Genomic DNA, 20651 nt, shown 5'->3' on the forward strand with positions numbered 1-20651 from the left:
TGAATAAGAACAGTTTATTTGATTAAAAGAATCGCAGGTAGATACGTATTGTTTGCTTAAAAAAGATAGTAAGATTTGAAAGATGAATAGATCTACAAACTAATAGTAGTCACGTGATATTTATCGACGTATCGCGTTGCCCATGGACCGAAGAAATCGTCGAATATGAAGATGGCTGCTGCCACTGAAATATTAAATACCCATACTGATAGAGCAATTTTTCGAAAGAAAATGTAGGATTTTCTGATTTCCGACGCGTTTCAGGTAATAATTGATTAACTTTTAGCGAGTATAGTGTATGTCCGCGTGGCAATATCCAGTCTTCTTCGTAAGAATCGTGGGCGGTTACGGAGAGTTATCGTAACTTCACTCTAACTTGACATTTTGACAGGAAGCAGACGTAAATATTGAACTGAGCGTTCGATGAAGAATAGTGTCACTGATTGAAAGTGTAAAAATTGTTATGACATCTGCCCGAAAAATTGATTGTCGTGTTTAATGAATCGAGAAACGATGTCCCGACTTGTCTTACACAACAATGTGCCATTTTCACATGTTATACGTTCTCCGATATGTTAATATTTTAAATAACAGTGCGATAAGCATTTAAACCGATCGTATAATTGCTGTTTAACATCTACATTTTGCAAAATTTGTTTTTAAGTTTCGTTTATCGTTTTTAAGTAATTTCTGATAATATAGAGTGATTATTTGATCATTTTTAATATTATTGTTGTATCAAACGTTAACTTTTTCGGTTTTATATGTTTATTAATCATTTTTTTAAATTATGATTATTTTTTTTAACACAAAATTTTTTGGAACCTGATTATAATAATGACATGATAAATTTTCATTTTATATCGTACATATATTTTATATATTTGTAATATGAATTAAGTTATTATGAATTTGGTAATTTGTATTATATTTTTGTCATTTTATAAATATTTTATGTATAATACAGAGAAGTATTCTTTGACTATATCTTTATAATGTTTTTTATATTTCTTTATTCTAATTTATTTATATTATTGAAGCATTATAAATGTAGATTTAATTTTATGAAATATAAAATGTAAAAATACTCATTCACGTAATACCCACCATAACATGAATGAAGTAAGTTAAAAGATACATTCTGTTTAATGGAATTTTAGATTTTGAATATTAGTGTTAATACATGTATTCATGTGTTTCTAGCAAATATTAAGTATGAACATAATGCGTAAATTACGAGGGGGTACTAGTGTCGGAGGTATGGGTTCCAGCGGTGCTGGTGGTTTAGATGATAGTGCAGGAGGTACAAATCCTCAGCATACTGCTTTGGGTCTTATGCACCTTAAAAAACTTTTTTCTGAATATACCCATCCCCCACATCCCCTCTCGGATGCTGAACGTGATGATAAACTATATAATATGTTGCCATTATTTTGTAAAGTAAGTTTATATGTCTTATATGAATGCAAGTAGAAAATAAATATTTAAACGTTTGTTAAATAAAAACTAAATAAACAAAACTTCTACCAATTTCAAGTAATTAATTTTTAGGTATTTGGATCTAGTCCAGCAGGAGATATGAGTGAAAAATTTTGGGATATCTTGGCATTTACGCAACAAGTATCTAGACTAATGGTATCTGAAATTAGAAAAAGGGCAAGTAATCAGAGCACTGAAACTGCAAGCTGTGCTATTGTAAAATTTTTAGAAATTGAAAACAGTGAAGAATCGAGTAATGGTTGGATGTTATTGTCTGCACTAAATTTGCTTGCAGCAGGTGATACTTCCCTGATACAGGTATATATTGTAATTCAATTTTTATTATTTTAACTAATATGTCCTCTGTTAATGTAATATTTATGTTCTGTCAGGCAATGACTACTGCTTCTGTTCCATCAACATTGGTTAAATGTTTGTACCTGTTTTTTGATTTACCTGAAATGATTGACGATGAAGCTGAGATTACAGACACAAATAGCGAATTTACACCAAAACAACGTAGAATACTTTTACAAAAAATATTTGTTCAGGTTAATATGTTGATAAAATTTTTTAATTATCTTCAGCATATTCTAAATTTTTTATGAAACTCTTATTTTGAAAAATATTTTAATTTATAGCTATTGGTGAGACTGTGTAGTCACCCTTATCCAGCAGAAGAACTTGCCCGTAAAGATGATCTAACTTTACTATTCTCAGCAATAACTTGTTGGTGTCCTCATTACAATGTAATGTGGCGCAAAAGTGCAGCAGAAGTATTAATGACTTTGTCACGACATGGACTTACTCAAAATGTAGTAAGCTACATTCATAGTAAGCATTGTTCAACATTTTTTTCATACAATTAGATGCACGTATATTAAAAAATATTTTGATATCATCTCTTTTAATTATAGATAAAGGATGTATAGCGTTATGTGTTGATAATATGCAACGTGTACCTGAACTGGCACCATTGGAAGTTGTAGAAATGTTTGTCACAGTATTCTGTTTTTTAAAAGACTCTAGCGAGGTATCTCAGACACTCCTGGACGATTTTCGCGCTTGTCAAGGATATATCTTTCTATCAGAATTTTTACTAAAGTGAGAATTGTGGTTTTAATGTCTATATTACTGTTTATTACCAATTTTACAATTGTTTATGTCCTGCAGACATGCTCCATCACGGTTAGAACAAGATAACAGAGCAGAGGCACAAGATGCCATTCGGAATTTAGTGCTTATGCTAGCATCTTTAACAATGTGTGGACACACAGAATTAAAGCCAAGTCAAGCTAGCATGGGATCTCTATTTCAGATGCTTGGTTTTACTTTACCACAACCAAGTAATAGAGGTACAAGCATACAAAAATTGTCCTATAACCATTAAATGTTTCAGGTGAATTTTGTTTTAAAATATTGTATCCTTTACAGGAGGGAGTGTTCGAAATATTCAGGCATTTCAAGTATTACAATCTGTTTTTGTAAAATCGAATTCACCTCTTTTATGTTGTACAATTCTTGATGCAATATCTAGCGTATATCATAGTGACAATGCCAATTATTTTATACTTGAAGGACAAAATACACTATCCCAATTTGCAGAAAAGATTCACCTAAAAAATCGAGAAATACAAGTAAAATTCTTTCAGCTATTGGAATTTATAGTGTTTCAACTTAATTTTGTGCCTTGTAAGGAACTTATATCTTTATCTATATTACTCAAAACAAATAATTCCACTAGCTGCAGTATCTTATGCATGGAAACACTTCTTAATATCCTCAGGTAATGTATCAAATTTTTTACTAATTAGTTTTTTGGCAAAATATTTCTTATTTATTTTAATATATATTTTCAGGCATAATAATATCTTTAAGGATGTCTACAGAGAAGTGGGTATGTTGGAAGTCTTTGTTACATGTCTTCATCGTTATGCAACTCTGCTTAAAGATAAACAAGCTGCACATGATCAAGGAATAGGTATCATTCTTTCCCATTTTTTAATATCTTTCATCAGTGGATAAATTTGTCTTTTAATTTATAAAAATATGTATTTCTTTCAGAATATAAAATCTGCCCAGAGGATGAACGATTGGGTGCCTTAGTAATGGAAGCCTTGACGACATTGTTAGCAGGCAATGTTCAAAATGCTAATGTTTTTAGGGAATGTGGTGGAGCACGTTGCGCGCATAATTTAGTACCATATATGGATTGTCGTTATCAAGCACTTGGTATTGTTAGAGAATTAATACTTAGCGCAGGAGGAGATGATGACATGGCAACTCTGCTAGCAGTCATGCACTCAGCACCCTCTAATGCTTTGGTATTAAAAACACATATATTAAAGGTTCGTTTTTGAATGTTAATTTTATTTGTTAAGTTTTTAAGCATCATAAAAAAATCTTATCATTCATTTTAGTCTTTATTGGCTTGCTTACGAGAGTCTCATCGAACAAGAACGGTTTTTCGAAAAGTGGGAGGTTTTGTATATGTGATGTCAGTGTTAGTATCTTTGGAGGGTCAATTAGGCATGCAGAGATCAGAAGACACTGAACCTTGTAATGATATAATAAAAAGAACGTCACAGGAAGAAGCCCAATTATTAGTCCTTTTACATGTGGTGTTTCACACAATAAGTACAGCTATGAGATTTGAACCAGCAAATGCAAAATTCTTTCATCATGAGGTAAATATTTAAATATAGTTATAAGTGATTATACAATTATTTTATTAATACTTGTTGTACAGATATGTCAGTCGAGTTTGTGTGATACGTTACGACTTCTCGGATGCTTCTCGACACAGACAAAGCTTACTGAAATAGATATAATACCAACTATGAATTATCATAATGTGTTATCAACGCTATTTACTGGAAGCGTACTAGAACCTGTATTTCCAGACATTATGCCAAAGACATTAGCATATGCATGCTTATTACTACGACTTCTATACGATGTAGCACTTGACTCCTTTGATAAGCCAAATTTGGCAGGTTTAGGAATGAGATCGCCAAGTCACAAACAAAACAGCGTTGAGGTGATTTTTAATTTACAATTTATGGAACTATTTGTACTATTACCTATCAACATATTAACCATAAACGTATTTTAATCTTCTTTCAGCAACAAAAATCTTTTGATTCTCCGGGTAGTGGAAAGAGAAGCATCATTAATTCTTTAAATTTAAGTCCTCCTACTCCTGAACCAATTGTTGTTCATCCTGGCATAGTTGTTGGAATGTTACATTTACTTCCATCAATCTCAGAACCATCAAATCCACAAGTAGCTTTAGCTTTACAATTATATGTCGCTGAAATCATTAAAAGTTTAGTGCGTTCTGAGAGAAATCAGCAAATAATGTGTGACGCTGGAATGGCGGGTGAATTATTGTCTGTGGGCAGAATCGCTTTACAAGATGAAACACATCCTTTACATCAACCATTACAGTACATCATAGAAAGACTTGCAGCACAGTCTTTAGAACCACGTGATTTAAGGTAAGTTGTAAAATAAATTTTCGAAAAATAAATATATATAATATGTATATTTTTTATTTCAGAGAATTTTTACGTTTGGGTGATCCATTGTGTTGCATTTCGCTCGATGATATTGAACCAAATAAACCTCGAGGGGGGCCTGTACCACTAACTCGTATTAAAACTTTAGTATCAATGACAACACCGAAAGATTTTCGCGCCCACGGTTCTTGTACTTTACCACCTTTTGTAGAACTTGATATGAGTGCAGAAGGATTTGCATGTCTATATTTACCTAGTGTTGCACCACAAAGTACAACTCCGCCTACAGTTGTAGCTGCTGACAGTAGTGTACTTGGTGGAATTGGTTCAGGTAAATTCTTAATACAAATGTAAACTAAATGGGTTCAGTGGCACTTGTACATTTCATCATTGAAAAATTTGAAATTTTCAGGCGATAGATTATTTCCTCCACAAACTGGTTTGACTTACAGTACATGGATATGTGTTGATAAATTTAGTGATCCTAGAACTGATCCCCACTGTGTACGATTATTGACATTAGTACGTACTCCACAGTCAGCAAAAGATTTAATTTGTTTGACTGCAGTACTTAGTGCAAGAGACAAAGCTATTATTGTATCCACACAAGAAACGGCAATGCCACAAAGTAAGTTTTATTAGAGTACACATCATTAGAAATGTCTGTTAACGTGTAATATGTTACTTAGATGTAGGTGAATGGGAGCCAGAAGGAACTGGTGAATGTGGTGCAAGGGTCTGGTGTCCTGACTTACTTGAGGGGCAGTGGCATCATATAGCTATCGTATTAAACCGTGCTGTGTTAAAGAATTCAAGTTTCTCATTATACTTAGATGGTCAACATATTCATAGTCAAAAGCTTCATTATATTACACAAGTTCCTGGAGGAGGTGCAGCAAATTTAACAGTGGCATCTCCAGTGTACGGCTATATAGGAACACCACCTTGTTGGCGAAGGTATTCAAGGCTTACATGGAAACAGGGGCCATGTCATTTAGTGGAAGAAGTATTTAATTCGCAAAGCATAGCAACACTATTTAAACTAGGTCCACATTATATGGGTAGTCTGCAAGCTCCACAACTATCAGGTACTTGCATAAATTTTATATTAGATAATATTCATTTAATTATTCTTATGAATGTTACTCACAATAAGTTTATTATTTTTGTTGCAGCACAAGAACCTTTAATGTCGCTTGTTGCAGAAGAGAAAGTTGTGTTTGGATTAAATGCTAAAGCAATGTCTCAATTAACATTAGCTAAAATTAGGAAAGTTTACAGCCGAGCTGATAATAAATCAATTGCTAAACAAGTACTCATAATTTTTCTTACTTTTTATTATATTTCATTTTATCCGTTGTTAATTGGTTTTTATTCAATAGCTTGGTATGTCATCGCACGAAAATGCCACACCTATTAGAGTTCTTCATAATTCAGCGGGTCATCTTAGTGGACCAGCAAGAGCCCTAGGAGGTGTAGTTGTTGGTTATCTTGGTGTTCGAGTCTTTAGTCCTCGACCCGTCGCTACAATGATCGATAATGTAGGAGGATGCTCAGTGTTGTTGGGTAAAATCTCAAAAATAATACAGTTTTAATCATAGCCATTTATGTAATTGGAATTTTAAAATGAAAATTTAAATTTGTGTTATAGGTTTGATAGCTATGGCTCAAGATGTAGAGTCCTTATATGCTGCTGTCAAAGCGTTGGTTTGTGTTGTCAGATCCAATCAAACGGCCCAACAAGAAATGGATCGACGAAGAGGATATCAAACATTGGCGATGTTACTACGTAGGAAATGTCCTCTTTTAAATAGTCACATTTTGCATCTTACGTTTAGCCTTGTTGGTACTGTTGACAGTGGTAGAGAAACTAGTGCAATCCCGAATGTTATGGCGTTTCAAGATCTCTTATGCGATTTGCAAGTATGTCTCTTCATTATCCATGAATGATTTAATCCTAGTAATAAACATCACAAAGTAATCAATATTTTATAGGTTTGGCACGAAGCACCAGGAGAACTTCTAAGATCACTTCTAGAGCATTTGTATGAATTAATAGCAGAGTCAAGTGAAAAGCGAACAAATTTACGTTTAATGAGAGATCTGCAATTGGTTCATAAATTGTTGCATATTTTGAGCGATGTAAAGCAAAGTACTACACGACAAATTTTGCTCGCATTACTTAGTATTTTATTGAGTCAACCTAGACAAGCTGACTTACTTTGGTAATTTGTTGTATTTGTACACCTTGTGTCACAGTTATTTGGTAACAGGTGTTAGTGTTAATACATTGCTTGTTATAGGTTTGGGCAATTTATCGTAGCTACATTACCCCAGAGTTCAGAAAAGCATTTAATCCTTCGCGAAAGTGAAGGGAATAAAGAAGGCGAAGGAGAACATATACTGCTGAGAAATCGTTGTTTGCAACTTCTACATTTTTTATTATTTAATGGCCCCAACGTGAATGTAAAGTAAGTTATCGTTTCAAGTAAATTGTTTTGATTCAGATGTCTGTTATTTACTTTGAATTATATTTTCAGTATGTGTGAAGAATTAGCTAAAGTATTAGGGTTAGACTGGATATTATTATTTCTTCAATCTGGCCTGCATAGCACCACAGTGATATGGGGATTGCGAATTTTAGTAGCTGTATCTTCTGTACAACCAATACTACAGAAATTTAAGGAAGGAACCAGTAATGGCGGATGGTTACGTCACACGGATCATAATAAGATGGCATTAGCGCTTGGTATACACAAGATATATTAAATAATAACAAATAAAACCTCAAGCTATGTGTATTTTATTCTTAAAAATTTTCTTTAGGTTGTCACCAGCAAATGTCAGGTGGTGAATCAAAGCCATCTGGCCTTCATGTACCAGGATTTCAACATTTGGGATGGTTGTTACCGCAACATGTGGATTTGGTACCAGAGTTGTACTTTCTATTCATTGCTCTTATGATGGGACAACCCGTCAAGTTATTGCCTACCGACTCAAAAGTCATTTTAAAAGTTCAGTATATTACAAATAGTTTAGTAAAAAATATTCGAATCAAACATAAATGTAATATAATTTTTTGTTTTGTAACAGCTTGATTTGAATAATGTATGGAACTTTCTATTCGGCGTCCCAGCAAATCATACGCGATCATCTTTTGCTAGTAGAATTAATCTTTGTCCCGAGGCCGTGGTTACTCTACTAGCAATGGTACGAACGATGTTGAATAATTATTCGATAAAGTAAGTTTCTGCTTAGTGAAAATAATGCTGGCTTTTCCTCGAATAATTAATCTATATATCATATTTATTTAACAGCCCCGAATCTTTGCCTGAATGGTTAAGCGATTATCCAGTGACAATAATACAGTTCCTGTTCTTCCTTTATCATAATTTCACTGACTTCGTGCAAGTGTTCATGTCTGCAGAAGTGTTGGGTGCACTAGCTGGTACTTTATTTCCAAAGCCTGCAAATTCCAGTCAAGACAGCAGCGGAGCTAGTACTCCAGCAGATGAGGCAAGACTTAGAAATCCTCTTTTGATAGAGTATCTATGCAGTTTGTTATTAATGAGGTGTTACTGTTATAGCAAGAACCAGTGTTGGTCAGATCTCCGTCGAAGGACGTTGGTCTAACAACTCATCCCGCAAAGAAGTTTGTTATGGACTTTTTACGAGTTATCGTAGTGGATTCTCTTTCTTTACCAGTCACCGCGAAATCTCCACCAGTTATTGATTTAGTTCTGGAAGCGTGGCCAGAATATGCCTCTACAGGGCAACAAACACGCTATCAAACAGAAGTCTTATCCATTTTAATGGAACACTTATTAGTTGCGGATGTTCTGATCGGTGATCAAGCAGCTTTACCTGTTGTTCCTGGTGGATCAGTGAACAATATAACCAATAATGTATGCTACGTTGCAGCCAGAATAATAGATAAATTATGGCAGGGTAAATTTTTAAATCTGACTATTTTCTCAACTTTCGTAATAAGTTTAATATTTAATATAATACTGTATTCATAGGTGCCCTAACGAAAGATCCGCATGAAGTGTTCGATTTTATTGTAAAATTGATTGGGCAAGCAAAAAGACGACCTGGTATTGTTAGTATGGAGGGTCTTCATCATTGTTTAAATAGAACAATTTTATTTTTACTTTCACGACCCACAGATTCAATAGCTGATCAAATGGCGGTGTTAGAAGCATTGCATAAACTTACCACTCACAGGTAGCATTAATAAAAAATTATTTATCGAGGTATATTTTGCATTCTACATTTTTTCTGTAAATATCTTTTACAGGTTATTGGTTTTTGGCGCTGGTAATCATGAATTGGAATTCATTGGCTGCTTAACCTACTGCTTATTGCAGTTAACAGCTGACATAAAAATTATGCTAGATACTAATGCGAAAACTACATGGCACGTTAATCCCCAAGTCGAAGCAAGTGACGATAGACTGACATCTCATCAAGGTCACAATTTGATGGCTGTTGCTGCAACGAGAGTTTGGGAAGAATTATATGTTTGTAAAAAGCCTGCTATAGAAGAAGTTTTTAAAATCACTCTTCCAGCACCTGTAGGTAACGAACGAGCTCCTGAATTATCTGTAGTGAGAGATCAAGTACACGAAGCTGCAACCAGGCTTTGGTTAAATTACGTTGTCATGGAAAGAAAAGCTTCGTACAGAGTTCCTTGGGAACTTCATAATCAAATACAATCGGTAAGCATTCAATCAAAATTCTTTTCTTAGGACTGGATTTATGAAGAGATGTATGTTGTAGAAAATTCAAAAGGTAACCGGAGGTTTAACGAGACTGGCCAGTCGAACAAAAGTTAGGAAGGAAGAATCCGTACGTGTTAGATTAAGATTACATCAGAATACTGTAGCGCAATGGACGGAACAACATATCGCGTTGGTCCGGGAACTGGCTGCAGCGAAACGATTGCAATATATACAAACGAATCAACATACTCAACGTTACGTATATCAAGTAAGAATCTCGCGGTCTATAGTCATGTTTTGTGACCATGCTTATGTTGTGATTCTTTAAATATCTAATAATGTATGGTGTAGGAATGGTTACAAACCGAAACAGAACTAACTAGAGAACGTGGTCTTTGGGGACCACCGACACCCACTAGACTCGATAAATGGATGTTAGACATGACCGAGGGTCCATGTAGAATGAGGAAGAAAATGATGAAGAACGAACTCTTCTATATACATTATCCTTATCGACCCGAGTTAGAGCATCCTGATAACGTAAGTTGTTCTCGCTAACTAATTAACGAATACAATGTTAATCATTTTAATTTTATACAGAAACAATTGAAGTACAAAGTTGCAACAAGCACTGACAGTAAAGAGTATTATTTAAAACAACTTGGTAATTCATCTGGCATGTTTGAAAGAGAACGAGATCCTGTTATCGATGACACTCCATTAAATGTTAATGAAACGTCTACGGAAAGTGAACCACCTATGGTACCATGTACATTAGAACGTCATGCCAGTGAACCGGATGAGGCGCCTGAGGATAATGAACAAGAAGAAGAAAATAATCAGACTGTTCCAGACAATCAAACTTTGATACGACTGTTAGAGGAGCACGAGAAGGTTTCTACTCATTGATAATTTATTGAAAGAGCATGGAATGGTTACAAAGCATGACTTCTAATCTGTCTGTCTTTTCAGATAAGTCACATGTTCAGATGTGCCAGAATTCAAGGATTAGATACGACTGAAGGTTTACTGTTATTTGGAAAAGAACACTTCTATGTAGTTGATGGGTTCACATTGTTAAAATCCAGAGAAATAAGAGATATCGAAAGCTTACCCGATGCTTACGAACCAATTTTACCATCGCCAGGTTCTCCTAGAAGATCTAGAGCCATGAGGCAGTGTTCGAAATTCAACTATGAAGATATCAGGTAATTCAGCACATAATTATGTTATTGAAATTTCAGAAAATGGAATCAATAGCCTTGTTTTATATTTATATATTTTTGTATTATAGGGAAGTCCATAAAAGAAGGTATTTATTACAACCTATGGCGTTGGAAGTATTTAGCGGAGATGGTAGGAATTATTTATTAGCATTCCCACGAAAAGTAAGAAACAAAGTGTATCAAAGATTTATGACATTTGCGACGGCAATCGCTGACAGTGCTCAGCAATCTGTTGCCGGTCAGAAAAGAACGGCAAATGTGGAACAGGCTACTGGCCTGCTTTCAAATCTAATTGGAGAAACTTCAGTTACTCAGCGATGGGTGGTTAGTATTTAAAATGATCTTAAATTCTCGTACTGAAACCAAACTAATCTAACCAAATATAATCTAACACTGATCTTTCAGAGAGGAGAGATTTCAAACTTTCAGTATTTGATGCATCTTAATACTTTAGCTGGTCGCAGCTATAACGATTTGATGCAATACCCAATATTCCCATGGATTTTGGCTGACTATGATAGCGAAGAATTGGATCTCACTGATCCAGATACATTTAGAGACTTTAGTAAACCTATGGGTGCACAGAGCCCAGAAAGATTATTACAATTCAAGAAAAGGTATGTGGAGTTCATTAATACAGTGTAAATAAGTGAATAAATATTTTAAATGTTAATTAAAATTAGATACAAAGAGTGGGATGATCCACATGGAGAAACTCCTCCTTATCATTACGGAACCCATTATTCTTCTGCAATGATAGTATGTTCTTACTTGGTAAGGATGGAACCGTTCACGCAACATTTTCTCCGGTTACAGGTTTGTAAAGAATCATTTGATAATTTAAGACAGACATGAACAAGTTCAAAAATTTAAAAGCTAATCAATATTTTATATTTAAAATTTGGACTTTCTGAAATCTGTGAACTATCACTTGGTCATGCCTGATTCAATTTACTGGTTAAAAATGATAATTCTAAATTTGTTATTTAGGGTGGACATTTTGATCTGGCGGATAGAATGTTTAATAGTATAAAAGAAGCTTGGCTCTCAGCATCTAAACACAATATGGCTGATGTCAAAGAACTTATACCAGAATTTTTTTATCTTCCAGAGTTTCTTGTAAATTCTAATCACTTTGATTTAGGTAAATATCATATGATCAAATTTTCATGAGCTATTAGCAAAACAGTTATGATCAATTTTTTACTATATTCTTAGGTTCTAAACAAAGCGGTGTACAGTTGGGGGATATTGTACTTCCGCCATGGGCAAAACAGGATCCTAGAGAATTTATACGCGTGCATCGCCTTGCTTTGGAATGCGATTATGTATCACAACATCTGCATCAGTGGATTGACCTAATATTTGGCTGTAAACAAAATGGGCCTGCTGCAGTTGAAGCAGTGAATGTATTTCATCATTTATTCTATGAAGGCAACGTTGATATTTACAAGTAAGCTTATCAACAGTTGACTACTTTCTAATAATATTTGCATGATTCAATTTTTATAATTTGTAACATGCATATTTTAGTATTGATGATCCTCTAAAAAAGAATGCTACTATTGGATTCATCAACAACTTTGGTCAAATACCGAAACAACTGTTTAAAAAACCACATCCAGCGAAAAAGATGACGCAAAGAACCAGTGTCATAGACCCTGGACCTATTACTCCTGGCTTAAGCATTACCACATCTGACAAATTGTTCTTCCATAACCTTGATAATCTGCAACCCTCGCTTCAACCTATTAAAGGTTTGTCATTTTCATATTTTTGTTACCATTTTTTTATGTACTTGTTTAATCCTATGTTTATTACAATTGTCAAATTTATTTTATTTCAGAACTGAAGGGTCCTGTTGGACAAATACTTCACATTGATAAAGCAGTATTAGCTGTGGAACAAAATAAAACGCTTATTCCTCCATCATATAACAAATATGTTGCATGGGGTTTCGCAGATCATTCCCTCAGAATAGGAAACTATGACAGCGATAAAGCAATATTTGTCTGTGAAGCTATGATACAAAGTAGCGGTGAAATAGTAGCTTGCGTTTGTCCGTCTTCCAAATCAATAGTAACTGCTGGCACAAGCTCTGTAAGTCACTGTATAAATTTTATTTTTGTTGATCGCTTGCTTAAAGTGTAATTATATTATAGGTTGTGACGGTTTGGGAATATACCAAGAGACAACTTTCTATTAAACAATGTTTGTACGGTCATACCGATGCTGTTACGTGTTTATCATCAAGTCCAGCGTACAATGTGATTGTATCAGGATCTCGCGACGGTACGGCAATCATATGGGACTTGTCTCGATGTTTGTTTGTTCGTCAACTTAGAGGACACGCAGGACCGGTAGCTGCTGTAGCCATAAATGAATTGACGGTACGTTTGAATTAGTTTAAGTACAACATAATAATCTGAACCCGAAGAAGAATGTAAGTTCATAAAATATTTAAATTTAATATAATTTTAACAGGGAGATATAGCAACGTGTGCAGCCACATGGCTACACGTATGGAGCATCAATGGAGAGGAACTAGCAAGTGTCAACACGTGTGTTGGTCGTGCAGATAGAATGCAGCAAATTTTATGCGTTGCTTTCAGTCAAACCCACGAATGGGATTCGCAAAACGTTATTATGACAGGATCGACGGACGGTGTAGCTCGTGTAAGAATAATAATATATAAATAAAATGTACAACCATGACCACAAATTAAATATAAACTGTTTTATAGATGTGGTCGATGGATTATGTACAAGTGCCTGCAGAAGAAGAAAAGCCAGAGGAAGTTTCTGTTACCAAAGAGAAGAATACCAAGATAAATACAAACGACGATCAAAATGAGGATACTAAAAAACGGGTACATGAATTAGTTAAACAAATGAGTATTTCTGCCGAAGGATCAAGTATGCTTGCAAAGAGCGGCTCCGAGAGTAGTCTATCAGAAGCGGAGAATTCGAAGGAAGCGTCGAGATTGCACGAAGAGAAAGAAGAATGTTCGGACAACGAGTCGAGCAACGGTTCGAGCAATAAACCATCGCCGCAAAACAACAACACGCCTACGGTCGTGCTTCGAAGGAAAAGTCGAGGAAATCCGATGTTTCGGAAAAGCGAGGGCGGTGGACGCGCGGACAGCGAGGGTACACAAACGAGGTATCAACTCATTTCACAAAATCCTTCGTGTCCTTTCTACCGATAATAACGCAATTATTTCACAGTGAGTTATCCAGCAATGCTGGAGATTCCGAGGGAGCTCTGCGAGCTAGTAAAAGTGATACTAGTTTAACGGATAGCTTCGTCATGGTTACCGAAGCTGATACGAAACCTAAGAAAATTAATCCACAGAATATTTTGAGAGACGGTTTTAAGTGGCAACGACAGTTAGTGTTTAGAAGCAAATTAACGATGCATACTGCGTATGATCGCAAAGATAATGCGGAACCGGCATCTATAACGGCTCTAGCAGTATCAAGGTAAAATGTTGATATATACTCCTCGCTTAATATTATATGTATACATAATTGAAGTCCCCGAGATGATATAGAGATGGTGTATTGAATCATAATCAAGTAGCGACAAATAAACTTGAAACATTAAACATGAAGTGACATACAACATCTCAATTGCAGGGATCATAGGACAGTATATGTTGGAGATACAAGAGGAAGAGTGTTTTCATGGAGTGTCTGCGAACAACCAGGACGTACAGTGGCTGATCACTGGTTAAAAGATGAAGGAGCTGACTGTTGTGTTGGTTGCGGTGTTAGATTCAATCTTTATGAGAGGAGACATCACTGTCGTAACTGTGGACAGGTGTTCTGTTCAAAGTAAGTTATGATACTGCAATGTCTACAATGTAAATTTTGTGATGCTGTGTAGCTACGAAGGAATTTCGTCTACTTCGTACTTTAATGGTTAATGTATCCTTTATTAACCTTTTTTATATTTCCATGTACAGGTGCAGTCGATTCGAGTCGAAAATATCGAGGCTTGGAATTTTCAAACCTGTTAGAGTTTGTCAAGGTTGTTACTCGTCATTACGCTCCCAGCATTCTGCTGAGAGCAGCACTTAAATATAACAGTCTGTTGTACGGTTTCGTGTAAGTTATTGGTTCTAGAAGAGGTACAGAATGTACATAATCACGAAGTACCTCTTTGTGTCTCTGTTTCGAATTGTTGTGCAAGAGAAATGAAACAGTGCATTTCATTTTTTGTTCGTATCTTCTGTTATGACACTCTTGCATTTCTATGAGAAAGGCAGGAAAACTGATCGCTGCATTTCAATTTTTCGTATGATCAAATAGAATTGAAATTATTTCAATTTCTTTTTATTTATATAATTGATTTATGAACCTTGCAATACATTTCTGTCGATGTTATAACGTTGCATATGTATACTTTTTACTATTCTAATAAACTAGGATTTCCTAGAAAGAATCGGCCTGGTTCACTTTATCGACAGGTTTGTATTGGACGGATATCAGTATTGTGGAAATTGACGTGACAATGAAAGTCTACAAAGCACACATTGCGAAACACGAACACGTTCTTCGTTTTTGAATTTCCAATCGTTTCTGATACTTTTCTACGTCGTGTATGTTTATACTTTATACTTGTCGAAGAACAACGTGTACAGTCAGATTTTATGTTATATATTTAATTCATTTCTTTTTTTAACGATGAAATCATGTATAATATCGATATTTAATGTGCGTGATCTGTGATTCTTTTCTTTCCTATTTTAATTTAATGAATTTAAGATAAATAAATTTTGAACGTTGTTATTAATAACTACGTAGAACGCTATGTACTATTTATGCGATTAATTTCCCTGTCACAATGCTTATATCGTTTCTTACATTGATTATATTAAACAATTATTTTAAATTATTAGTAGAAAAATGATACCAGATGTCAATATTGTTAATGGAAAAATATAAGATTCAGTATCTTGAAATTTACCAAAAATTATAACTGCACCGAGTATTGTTCGCACTGTTCTCTTCTACTTTATATTTTACTTGTAATTACAATTGAATAAAATGTTAATTTATTTGTTTCTTTATAAAATAAATATGTTCTGTACATAACACAGTGATAATACTCGGTGTGAACTATTATAAGAATTGTCAGTGGTACGTAATTTATTACTGTACCATGAAAGGCAGGTCTTTTATTTTTCCATTGCATAGAATTGAAATATTTATAGTCTTGAAATTCAAGAATATATATGTTATGATCTAAAGAAAAAGAAAAAAAGAGATATGCAATTGCAATGCACCCTTTGTGACCGCTGCCTCTACAGGTATATACATATATATATACATATATATATAATAACTTGTAACTTTATAATAGACAATACCATAATTATGTAAAAGTGTTATTAACTGTAAGATGGTTAAATGGAAACCATAGACTCTAAAACCAGCAGTAATGTTATAAGCAATGTCATAAATGTGGAATACGCTCGTTTGTTCACAAATTATATATCGTGATCGTATCTGTAAAATTAATAGTAACACAACAGAGGTAAATTAAAAACGTGCTCTTGGATAAGCGTTTTATAGAATTTTGAAATGGTACAGAATCGTGAAAGCAACATATTTCTGGGGGAAAAAATTAAATTTATCTAAAGGCTAACAAGAATCCATGAGCAGGCGAAATATACAAAAATTTGTATAAATAAGACAACCGCGGTATTTAAAGAGAAAAAAGTTGTCTCCTTGTATGAATAACGAATTCTACCATTTGTATTCTATCGACGATACACTTCCATTTTTCTAAAGGCACAAATTTTATAAGGAACAAGAATAAGAGATAGTGCGACGATTAAATATTGTGAATGAGGAGGACACAACTTAAATACGTCAAATATTGTTTTAATGTGGTACAACAGAGTACTACCATGACTAGTCAAATATAATTACAAGCACAATGTTAACGAGCATCCTTTCAAAAAGGATGCATTTGGTACGAGGTTCAAAAATAGATGCTGGAAATGGTGTGCATGAGCTTTAACACTTGAAACTCTTAATTATGCAATCACATAAAAAGAGTTATCAAATAATATCTTATGCAAGTAATATCTGTGTGTCATTATTAAATGCCAGTTCTAATAAAACATTGCCATTTATCTTTACTTTTGTACTCCTACTTATATATACACGATACAAAACTTATGCTTAGTTCTTCGATGGAATTGGAAAGCTTGCAATTAATTCTAATCCATGCTGTACTGGTTACTTTGAAAAAGTATTTTCTACCTATTTCTCAAGATAAACCCAAGCGATAAACGAAGGTGGTTTTAAAGAGTTTAAATTGTCTAAGGGTGGGATGGATCTAACTGTAAAAGAATATATTATTTTGTTAAGAAGAAATTAGATAATTGTGTATAAACAGAACATAATTACTTTATAGAGGTAATAAGTATCGTTTCTAGTCATGTTCGTTTTGGATATCCTTTATAATTTCTTTTATTCTGAACAGTTTTATATTTTCAAGCAGTATTATTTGTAATCATATTATCATGCATTAGTGTCTGTATACCACATGTATTATAAAATAGATCTTTACATACAATTTATTGTGTATTTTATTACAATGTATGGAAGCGATGTTTTATTTAAAAATCTATATTAAACTGTGTCATTAACACAGTATATATCTAAAGAGAAAAATGGATTAAGGATTATACTTATATATTATGATATAAAAAGAAAGCTAATTTCATTCTTGGAATTATTGTCATTTTGCTATTGTGCGAACAATAATTTTATTTCTTACAACTTTAGTATACTGTGATTTGTTTGATTCCATCATTTTATGAAAGCATATACTATGCTAATACGTAACTAATTATAATAATTATGAAACTTTCTAAGAGACTGTCAGAAAATATCATTTCGTTTCGATACATCAAATTATATTTTCTTAAGCACTAGAACAACGTGGGCAGCTATTAATTTTGCAATATTACAATATTAGTATATGTGTACCTCCAATAGATATAATTTGACCCCAAATTGTACATATATAGAAGTGTACAAAAAATATTAAAAAATGTTAGTTATTATAGAAATGTATAATAAGTAAAACTTAGAAAATAGTACATGAAATATTCTAATAATCAGTGTTGAATACGGGTACGTATGCGTTTCGAACGTGTGTGATTCTGTGTACATGCGTGTTATCTTTTCGAGTCGCATATAAGAATTACATACATGTATACATACCAATCATTATATACGTATATACTGTATGTAGGTAGTTCTATTGTATTGTTAGTTGGTATTTGAGAAATATTGTATAGTAGATTCTGATGGTATAATTATATTAAATGGGCCAAAGTTGTAACAAATTTACTTTATTATTAACCCTATCCTTTCTCGTACAGTAAAATTTATTACTCATTGATATTATTAGTAGATAAGATAAAAAAAGTGTAAAAACTTTATACAAGATTACTGTTCACACCTTTTTACAGCAGGACTCATGTTTCTTAATTCTAAGTGGATGGAATTTTCTCTTGCACTTTCTACATGCAACAAGTTGAGATTGATATTCTTCCCAATCTACTTCAGGTTGATTGAATACTGGTATAATAAAAATCGTACCGATTATTTTCTTAATTAATTAAATTGTACTACTGGAGGCAAGAAGAACCTCATGACATTGAAGTCAAATCAAGTGTCTTGATGCTCTTCTTACATCCAAGTAATATGATTGTAATAAACTATAAATACACTGTAATTTACCTTCAGGAATTTGACGCTCTTCTTCTGATTTAACAGATGTGGTTAATGATATATCAGTATTTTCCTCGCTAGATGTTGAAAATCCTCGAATTGGTGTTCTGGTCAATTCGTGTTTAGGTTGCATTGGATTAAAATCGTTATTATCGTTCTAAAAGAAAAAATAAAGAAACTTATTAATACACATTCAAATTACTTAAAGTTCCAAGTCAAAGAATTTATTACCTCATTTATACTATATGATTCATTTTTACTTGAAGTTTTTATGTCTTCAGAATTCTTTCCTTTTTGTTCAAATAATTTAGAAGCATTATTTATCTCATCACGTGATGCTCCTGTATTATTTGCGGTAGAGTCAGGACTTTTTTTCTGTACAACTTTGTTAACAAAAATAATTATTAGTACAATTATTTTAATTTTCAATTTTTAATTGAATTTCTCACCTTCTGATTCTACATTGTTAACATATCTTCCATTTGGTTTATTTTTAGATACTTTTGATCCTTTCTGACCATGCCTCAATGATACCATACTATTTTCTTTTATTTTTTCATCCATTTGAGGTTCTACTAAATCTGGAATACTTCTTCTTACACCTCTTTTTGTTTCTTTATCATTCAGGTCTTCCTCTTCTTTATTTAAAATATTTTTGTTTTCCTGCTGTTTCCTATTTTTCGTAGCATCTGCATCGACAAAAAGTTTTCTAAGTCTAACATTCCTTTTTGTTGCACTTTTCTGATTATTTTCATCAAGTTCAGCTGATTTCTTAGTGCCTCCTCTTCTTGTAGTTCGTTTCTCATTTTCTTCTTCTTCATCTTCCTCTTTATTTGTATCAAATACTAACTGTTTAGGACTTCCAAAGTATAAAGATTCCCTTACTTCTTCAATATTAAAATCTGAATCACCTTGTGTAACATCTGGACTAAACATACTTTTGCTCTCTGCAGCATTTGATAAATGCTTATTGTTTATTTCTTTGTTTTCGATGTTTTTGGGTGCTAACTCATTATTTTCCAAGTTTTCTTTATTTTGATCCTCATCTCTATTTTCCTGCAAAGTTGATTTCTGATTTATGCACAGTACAAATGTTATGTAGTAATCCTATTAATAAAATAAAAAAATTATTTACCTGATTTTTACAAATGGTAATATCACATTTACATAATGCTCCACAAAGAACATTCTTTTTCACACAACCACAATGTTTAGAAAAACATTTTCCCTTACACGCACAACGTGTTGAGAATTTGTTACCCTTTTCCTGTGTACTTGGAGTCTGTAAATTTCTTTGTACTGATTTTGAGCGTTTAGGAGTGTTCTCAATATCATTTGGTCTTATCAAAGGTGTTGTAGGTTTCAGTCTACTGGATAGCTCTTCCGTAGTATATTTTCTCAGGTGATCATTTTCAATTGTAAGAAGCTTCACCTGTTCCTGCAAGTGAGCTATTTCTATCATAGTATCTGTTGGACTTGTTTGTGTTGTTGCATTTTTCTTCTGACTGAAATAAATAACTGATTTTATTGATTCTACTTGCTCCAATTTTATTTAAGACAGAAATAAAAAGAACATTTCATTTGAAAACAATATAGATTCAAATTTAAATGTAACCCCTGGAGGGTAAGGAAAATATTATTGTATATTTAAATTACATTTAGCAAACTAATGGAAGAATTATTGTATTAAAGATGTTACGTACGTTCTTGCCTTGCTCCTTGCTGTTGCCATTTTACGCTGAACGAGTGCTATAAACCGAAATTGTTCAGAAATCAAGAACAATCTGACGGCCGTTGACAGTTGCGTCAAGTTTAAATTTCAACCATGGAGGTAGTGAAGACGGACGTCATACTTTGTCATACACCCCCCTTGTTTAAATAACAAATGGTTGTATCTTAATAGTTTACTTAATTAAAATATTCTGTATCAATACTAAAAACAA

At 33.4% G+C, this 20651-nt stretch overlaps 2 protein-coding genes across 3 annotated transcripts; one reads left to right on the forward strand and one right to left on the reverse strand.

Annotated features, from left to right (window-relative positions):
* The first annotated feature begins 124 nt into the window (after positions 1-124).
* bchs (WD repeat and FYVE domain containing 3 bchs) lies at positions 125-18320 on the forward strand. 2 transcript variants are annotated; one of them, XM_012290088.2, is made up of 45 exons: positions 125-264; positions 1204-1440; positions 1552-1797; positions 1872-2030; positions 2121-2313; positions 2397-2583; positions 2653-2834; positions 2914-3265; positions 3339-3460; positions 3544-3827; positions 3900-4166; positions 4229-4519; positions 4606-4979; positions 5042-5331; positions 5413-5628; positions 5690-6088; positions 6176-6312; positions 6383-6566; positions 6652-6923; positions 6996-7225; positions 7304-7471; positions 7541-7749; positions 7827-8014; positions 8094-8242; positions 8318-8516; positions 8588-8948; positions 9023-9227; positions 9301-9721; positions 9783-9992; positions 10076-10264; positions 10325-10618; positions 10697-10932; positions 11019-11274; positions 11356-11567; positions 11634-11766; positions 11941-12094; positions 12169-12403; positions 12484-12707; positions 12797-13050; positions 13113-13340; positions 13435-13626; positions 13695-14113; positions 14179-14433; positions 14590-14787; positions 14919-18320. In XM_012290088.2, exons 2-45 carry the CDS (start codon positions 1216-1218, stop codon positions 15031-15033), a joined length of 10314 nt encoding a protein of 3437 aa, XP_012145478.1. In that variant the 5' UTR covers positions 125-264; positions 1204-1215; the 3' UTR covers positions 15034-18320. The 2 variants fall into 2 exon arrangements, with proteins under 2 accessions (XP_012145478.1, XP_012145477.1); XM_012290087.2 differs by lacking the exon at positions 125-264 and adding an exon at positions 903-1122.
* On the reverse strand, positions 18311-20581 carry LOC100875870 (uncharacterized). The gene is made up of 6 exons (XM_003705336.3): positions 20412-20581; positions 19844-20213; positions 19158-19764; positions 18940-19091; positions 18718-18865; positions 18311-18555 (listed from the first exon to the last, which is right to left on the reverse strand). The coding sequence occupies exons 1-6, from the start codon at positions 20438-20440 to the stop codon at positions 18431-18433; spliced, it is 1431 nt and encodes a 476-aa protein (XP_003705384.1). The 5' UTR covers positions 20441-20581; the 3' UTR covers positions 18311-18430.
* Between the last annotated feature and the right edge of the window lie 70 nt (positions 20582-20651).

The sequence above is a fragment of the Megachile rotundata genome, chromosome 1 (assembly GCF_050947335.1).
Source record: "Megachile rotundata isolate GNS110a chromosome 1, iyMegRotu1, whole genome shotgun sequence".
NCBI lineage: Eukaryota > Metazoa > Arthropoda > Insecta > Hymenoptera > Megachilidae > Megachile > Megachile rotundata.